Raw genomic sequence first — 7126 nt, 5'->3', positions numbered from 1 at the left:
TTAGCTAGCGGCAGTGTTCTTCTGCAGATGTCAATAAACGGCTGTGCTCCCTGGCTAGCTCACGGGAAGCAAGACCAAACGACACCTCCGTCTCCTCCTTGTCTGAGCTCGCCACATTGGTGTCAGAAGTGGGATGATGGTGGCACCCCATGTTCTGACCCGAGTGACTTTTCCCCCGCCGGTCGTGACCGGCCAGTGCGCCAAAAGAAGGCACCTGGACATTTGCAGGACTTTGTGTGGGGTAATGGGGTCATCGGGGACGACTGACCCCTTAGGTGGGGGCTATGTAGCGGGTCAGGGCTGTTCGGGGTTCTGTTTGTACAGTTGTGTTGCCATAATGACGGGTGACGCCCTCTCGCTGCGACGGTGTGTCCTTCCGGGGTCAGAGGGCGCCCTGTGTGTTGTTGTTGTTGTTGTTGCTGTGCGGTTGCCGCGCTGAGCAGTTAGCTAGCGGCAGTGTTCTTCTGCAGATGTCAATAAACGGCTGTGCTCCCTGGCTAGCTCACGGGAAGCAAGACCAAACGACACCTCCGTCTCCTCCTTGTCTGAGCTCGCCACATTGGTGTCAGAAGTGGGATGATGGTGGCACCCCATGTTCTGACCCGAGTGGCTTTTCCCCCGCCGGTCGTGACCAGCCGGTGCGCCAAAAGAAGGCACCTGGACATTTGTTGGACTTTGTGTGGGGTAATGGGGTCGTCGGAGACGACTGACCCCTTAGGTGGGGGCTATGTAGCGGGTCAGGGCTGTTCAGGGTTCTGTTTGTACAGTTATGTTTTGTTTATGTTGCCATAGTGACGGGTGACGCCCTCTCGCTGCGACGGTGTGTCCTTCCGGGGTCAGAGGGCGCCCTGTGTGTTGTTGTTGTTGTTGTTGCTATGCGGTTGCCGCGCTGAGCAGTTAGCTAGCGGCAGTGTTCTTCTGCAGATGTCAATAAACGGCTGTGCTCCCTGGCTAGCTCACGGGAAGCAAGACCAAACGACACCTCCGTCTCCTCCTTGTCTGAGCTCGCCACAATATTAAACATATCAGGTCCCCATAAGGAGAATCATGTGCTAACGGCTGTCTAAATGACTCGGGTAAAGTTTGTAGCATGCATGCTTGTTGTTTTTGTCTGCTTCCACTTGTCTTTGCACTAGGATGATGTCGGTGTAAATGTGCAGTCATATTCGTTGTGTTCCCACTAGTGCTGTCAGCGTTAATCTCGTTGAAATGACATTTGCCACAACACGGCAAATCTCCGTTAACGAGCTACCCCTGATCGCCCTGTGCGTGGGGCTAGACGGCTAACATGTTAATGATTTAACTGCACTAACACACTACTTCCCACCCATGTAATTGAGCATTGCGTGGCACATCCAACATACTGTTTTACTTTAGTCCATGACTCGCTTACCTTCAGGGTCATACGTCACATGAAAACCAAAATAATTCCAAACGCCAGATCTGAATGAGGGTGGGGGAGGTTCAATTTGCCATGTTGCAAGGAGAGCTTAACTTCTGTCTCGCTACCTTGCCCTGCGCTCTTCCTTCTGACAATGCTGTCTGTGTTGAACGCTCAGTGGATCTGCGCTCGACAGTGCAGCCTAGGCGGAGTAGTCGAACGCTGATTCACTGAGCGCTCAACACAGACAGCATCGTCAGAAGGAAAGTTGATAAAATAAATTACAAATTTTGTATTGTTCGATACATATGCGTACCGAACCGAAAGCACTGTATCGAACGGTTCAATATCGATACAAGTATCGTTGCACCCCTACTAAACACCATACTGCAACTATTACAACAGCATGGCTTCATCAAGTGAAAATTACAACAAAGAAGACCCAAAACAGTGAGAATCCTATATCAGACAAGCAGAGATGGGCAGTAACACGTAATCCGATTACTTTTTTAAAGTAACGAGTAAAGTAAGGGATTACTATTGCAAAAAAGGTAATTAGATTACTGTTACTTTCCTGTAAGCACGATGCGTTACTGCGTTACTAAAACCGTGATTTTTTTTGCGAGAGTGTCTCATGACAATGACGTAAGCGAGTGCGACGTTCATGGCAAGAGCTGTGTGCAGATCAACAACGGATAATATATCGAGTGCGGGAGAGAGTATGAGCCTGCAGCGTTAAAGCGTGGAAGTACTGATTAGCGTCTGCTGTTCACTGCGTGGGAAGAAAACTTCTTTTTGCAGCGAAAAAACCCTTAACTTCCGAGCAAGCACCGAGTACACAGACTGCAGAGTATGCTACGACGTAATGGGAAATTCACAGACAAACTCGCGGATTCTTCAACTGACCGCTGCAGCACACCTGCACCAGGGCAAACCTCCGCCTGCTATACAGGTGAAAATAGAGCAACAGGACCGCTAGTCTTTGATTTTATTTATTTTCTGCTGTGTTTCACTTGCATTTATTTGAAAGAGTGAGTGTAAACACAAAAAATTTTTTATTTTATGTGCTGGAATGTGCAGAAAATAGGTTTAAATGTTAAACAAATTTCTTCCAGTCAGAGAATGTTGCATATAATTTAATTTTTGCTTGATGCATAAAGTTAAAAGATTAAAACTAATAAAACAAGTTTTAAAAAGAGACTTTTCCATTTGATTACATTTTGTATGATGGATTATGCAGAAAAAGTAGAATTGGGCTGAAAGATCTATCGCTTTATCACCTCTTCAGGTTGTAAATCGTGTGTTTTAAAACGTACGAAGTAACTAAGTATTGTATTAGGGTGCTTGAAAAGCGCTATAAATATCTTATTTGAAATGTGTTTTTATAAAGTAAGTCATAATACTACTTTGAAAATAAGTAAAAGTAACAGGATTACTTTTGGGGGGAAGTAATCAGTAATTAGTTACTGATTACTTTTTTCAAGTAACTTGACCAACACTGCAGACAAGAATGGGACAACATTCCTCTCCAAAGAAATCAAACACCTGAACTCCAAACTCAGGTGTTAAGGACTGTTGTTAAAAGACAAGGGGATGCTATGCAGTGCTAGTGCCAGTGTTTTATTTAGTTTTATCTAACCTATAGCCCAAATTCACAAAAAAGAAAAAAAAAGCTAGACCTTTATGCGTGTCTGTGAACTATTTTGCCTCCAATGACAAGTTGTTTTTGGAATTTTGTCATGCTACAGTGATTTGTGAATTGCCTTTGATTAGACAGCCTCCTGAAACTTGCAGAAGTCTTTCTTCTTAAAACATTCTTTAGTTTTCAGGTAACCAAAATGATTAAGACACGTTTTTCTAACTAGTTTTTACAAGAATGTTGCAAGGAGCCACACACCACCTGGTGCAAACCAGTGAAGGATTATTGCTTAATGCAGCCAACATCATATTCAGATGAAAAGGTTAATTTCCCTTTAAAGACATAATCTTTTAGCGAGAAATGTCAGAGCTGGTTAGAAACACAGTGCACGCTGAGTAGTTCTTTGACATGCAGTGTATTTGAGCTTGCTGAAGTCTGGAAAGTATTCTACTTTCATAGAAAAAAAAAAATCAGTTCTGCCAGATCTCTCAGCAAATTTGTAAGATTGTGTTGCACTCACCCACAGACTGTGCAGAGACAGCCAGCAGACTGCATGTGTTGCGTGGGGGGAGCGAAAGTGTGAGGTGCACAGATGGAGAAGAATAACATCAATAGGACTGGTGCGCTGACAGATACTGTAAATCTGATTCTTAATGAGACATTCGAATAAAGAATTTAACACCACTTTTCTCTTATGTATACAGCAAGACCACGAACTACAGTTTCTACTTACTTTACACGATGAATGATTTTTAAAGGCAGTGAGTCACTTTGAGGTTTTTTTTTCTAAGAGTAATTGGCCATGTTTCCTTTTCAATAAATTGGAGCTTGATTTGAAAGACTGTGATTTCAGCTCACTCGATGTGTTGTATACTTTACGTGTCAGTAATGGACGGAGGTCAAAGTGAGAGAAAATGGTAACAGAAGGCTAATGTTTGTGTTTTCAGAAAAATCTGATGAAAAACGCCATTGCACTGGCTGACTTTTGATGTTCTGATTTCCGTAGACTTGGCAGCCCCCGATAACAAGAGAAATGATTTGACACGATACTTTCCAAGGGTAATTGACCCTTTTCCTGGACACACACACACACCAAGATCAAAACGGTGTATCCTCTAGACTCCAAGAACCACTGATTAAGCATAATTTACAGTAGACGTATTTCCCTTCCACTTCTAGGGTAGACCTGGAATAGTCATATGAGATGTTCATCTCCATCTATGTATGTTGTGCACGGTTTAAGCTGGTGACTGGATGTGGCGAGTTGCCAGCCAAGACTCAGTGTTTCTTGGGAAATGGAGAAAAAAGGGGCATTGTTCTAGGAGCAGATACCAGCTTTACGAGCAAATTCAGCTGGACTGAAAATTTTTTGCCATGTATAGAAAGCAGGAGTGGAGCGGGACCTGACAAAAGATGACATTGGTTTGTAAGTTTTAGGCAGTGACGCTCAGGGGGATTCCATTATGTGGCTGTCACACAGCATTAGGCGAGACAGCAAACACTTTCATGTGTGGATTACCATTTACCCGTTGGAGATAATAGATATTTGCCTTAGCTAATCCATTTCTCTATTGATTTTTTTCTCCCTTTAATAACTTCTTGCAAGCAAGCAAATTTTAATAAGTGCAAGAATGCTGACATGTAAGAAGCTGGGACAAAGGGCTGTGTTTGACACAGATAAGCTGTTTAGTGTAGTTTTCCATGCAAAGATCATTTTGACAGCTTTATTTATTTCAAACAACATATACTGTTTGTAAGCGCACATTATGATTACATGTAACAGAAAATCCATCTGCTTTCATGTAAGAGTGTTGTGTAAGTGGGGTATCCTTTTTATTTTTTTAAACGATTTCAGAAGTAGGTCAAATGGTGACTGGTCATTTCTTTGACAGAAGAGGTCATTCCTCTTGTTGAAAGCCTAATAATAATAAATCTCATGCCACAGCTTATAATATTCATGAAAAAAAAGAAAAGCCTGGCAATGTTCTCCTCATTTCAAAGATAAAACCAGTGGATGAATTTATGCTAGTAGTTACTGTCTGTGTAGCCTAATGCTGATATAAACCACTTTTGACCTAGATCTATTAATAGAACAGTTGCTATTCCTGCGTTGCTAAAGAAAAATACATACATAAATACCGTGTAAGTCCCAACAGTCTACTTCTGTTTGATAAATCTAAAAATAAAAAATTCTAAAATGATTTAGTAAGCTTGAAGTACCTTTTCGTGGGAGTGCCTAACAGCAGGAGAATTACAGAATATTACAAGCATTATGCATCATTTCTATGATATCAATTATGACTAGTTGCTTACATCGTCAGACTGAATTACCTCTGGAATTAGATCATTCGTGATATAACAGCTAAGACTGTCAGTAATGAATGACACGTTGATTTAATCACATAACATTGAATTGAAAAGGAAATAAATATTTTGTTATTTTAAGTTTTAGCTTAAAGACCTGCAAAACCAAATAGTAAGAACGAGTGTGAGCAAAGATAATAAGGACATTTTCCACAAACACTATTTTTGGTCACCACTCCAAAAACTCATTGTGATGTCAGGTGTTTACTTGTTGGAGGTTCCTGGTCCTTGGTTTCGGTACAGGTGAAGGCTGTGGTCTGTCAGGAACTTCATACATGTGTGAAGGGCTGTTTTCAGTCTGAACTTCAAGCTGAGGAACATTCTGGTAATATGTTCTTGGTGAAGGCTGAGGTATCAGCGGTGGAGTGACATCCTCTGTTGGGTGGTTATTCTTGTGTTCTGGACTTACAGAGTGAGTCTCCTGCTTCTGTAGAGAAAGCATCCTCAGTTCGCCTTTATCCCTGGGACTCGTTTGGCTTTTGTTGCGTCTGAGTAAACAGCACAATCCAACGATAACGAAGAGCAGAAAAAGAATCAGACCTCCTCCTCCTGCTAGCACTGCCATTACAGTTTGACGTTTAAAAGAAAGTAAAGGTGGACAAGTCGGCCGAACCTTGTCGCTACTCGCCTTGCTGATTTTGTTTGCCACATCACACGTGAAACTTCTCTCAGCTTTCAGATCGATAAAAGATATGCTCAGTGTTTGTTTTGTTTCACTTTTTAATGTCTCCTTATCAAGCGTCCATGAAAACACCAAACCCTCAGGTTTAGTAACATGGCAATTAAGATTAACAGCCATAGAGCTGAAGTCACAAGAATAACTGAGCTGAGGTTTTGATACTTTGTCCAGCACGCAGAGGCGCCCAGTCCATGTTTTAGCAGATGTATTATTGGGATGCAGTACATGTCCTTGGTAAATCCCTTGACTTGAAAACAGAATTTTCTTAAGCACGAGTGATCCATTTGAAGTAATGTCCTCTGGTTTTCCAGTTGACACTTTCCCTTGCCTGTAGAAAATGACTGTATTGTTGTGAACCCATCTCAGGATATGAGAGTTTGTCAGTCGTTCATATGCAAACGGCAGAGTCAGACTCTGCCCAGGAGTGGCATAGAGATCACACGTATCTTCTTTTGCCATTAAAAGGTTGATGAATCCCAAAAGAATTGCAGCACCAAACATGGCTGTAAAATATGCCATGAGATCCAGAAGTATGCCCCAGCTAACAATTATCCAAAAGGATCAAGTTTTAGTAGTCAAGATGATTTCCAAGCGTCACTCCAGGACCCGTTCTACCAAAATGGGAGTGATACATTCGCAACTCAGAATTTATCTGACTTTAATAACAAATTTGGGAAGTGAATCTTCAGTAGTGTGGAAACCACTTTATAAAAGTCTACTTTCAGTTCTGTAAAGCTGACTAAAAGCGCTGTCAGAGTCATGCGGTAACTGGCATTTACCCGTTTTCCTTCATGTGACATGAATACGCAGCGTGACGTGGTGGAGAAAGAATTTTGGTCAAAATATCACTTAATAAACCATTACAAAAAGTAATACCTTTTAAATGTTATTTATAAAAGCCACAGGGGATTCACAGTTGGCATCACATAACTCCCTCTAACCATAGCTCTCCGATGAGGAACAGATCCACACCAAAACCCCAAGATAAAGCAACTGAGGATCTCTCTTTAAGACGAAAATACAAAAAATAGATACAAACAAGTACCAAGTAGTACTACCAGTA

The 7126-nt window shown here is 41.8% G+C and overlaps 1 protein-coding gene across 1 annotated transcript; it reads right to left on the bottom strand.

Annotated features, from left to right (window-relative positions):
* Positions 1-4730: 4730 nt before the first annotated feature.
* On the bottom strand, positions 4731-6709 carry LOC120730049. The gene has a single exon (XM_040026143.1). The coding sequence runs from the start codon at positions 6580-6582 to the stop codon at positions 5581-5583; it is 1002 nt and encodes a 333-aa protein (XP_039882077.1). The 5' UTR covers positions 6583-6709; the 3' UTR covers positions 4731-5580.
* Positions 6710-7126: the final 417 nt, after the last annotated feature.

Source organism: Simochromis diagramma, unplaced genomic scaffold (genome assembly GCF_900408965.1).
Source record: "Simochromis diagramma unplaced genomic scaffold, fSimDia1.1 OVJJ01000293.1, whole genome shotgun sequence".
NCBI classification, from domain to species: domain Eukaryota; kingdom Metazoa; phylum Chordata; class Actinopteri; order Cichliformes; family Cichlidae; genus Simochromis; species Simochromis diagramma.
Note: the sequence above shows the minus strand (reverse complement) of the source record. Positions and strands in the feature narration are given on the sequence as shown.

What these genes read in the sequence shown, in the direction of transcription:
- LOC120730049 (XM_040026143.1), bottom strand. Translation starts at nt 6,582, where the DNA reads ATGGCATATTTTACAGCCATGTTTGGTGCTGCAATTCTTTTGGGATTC.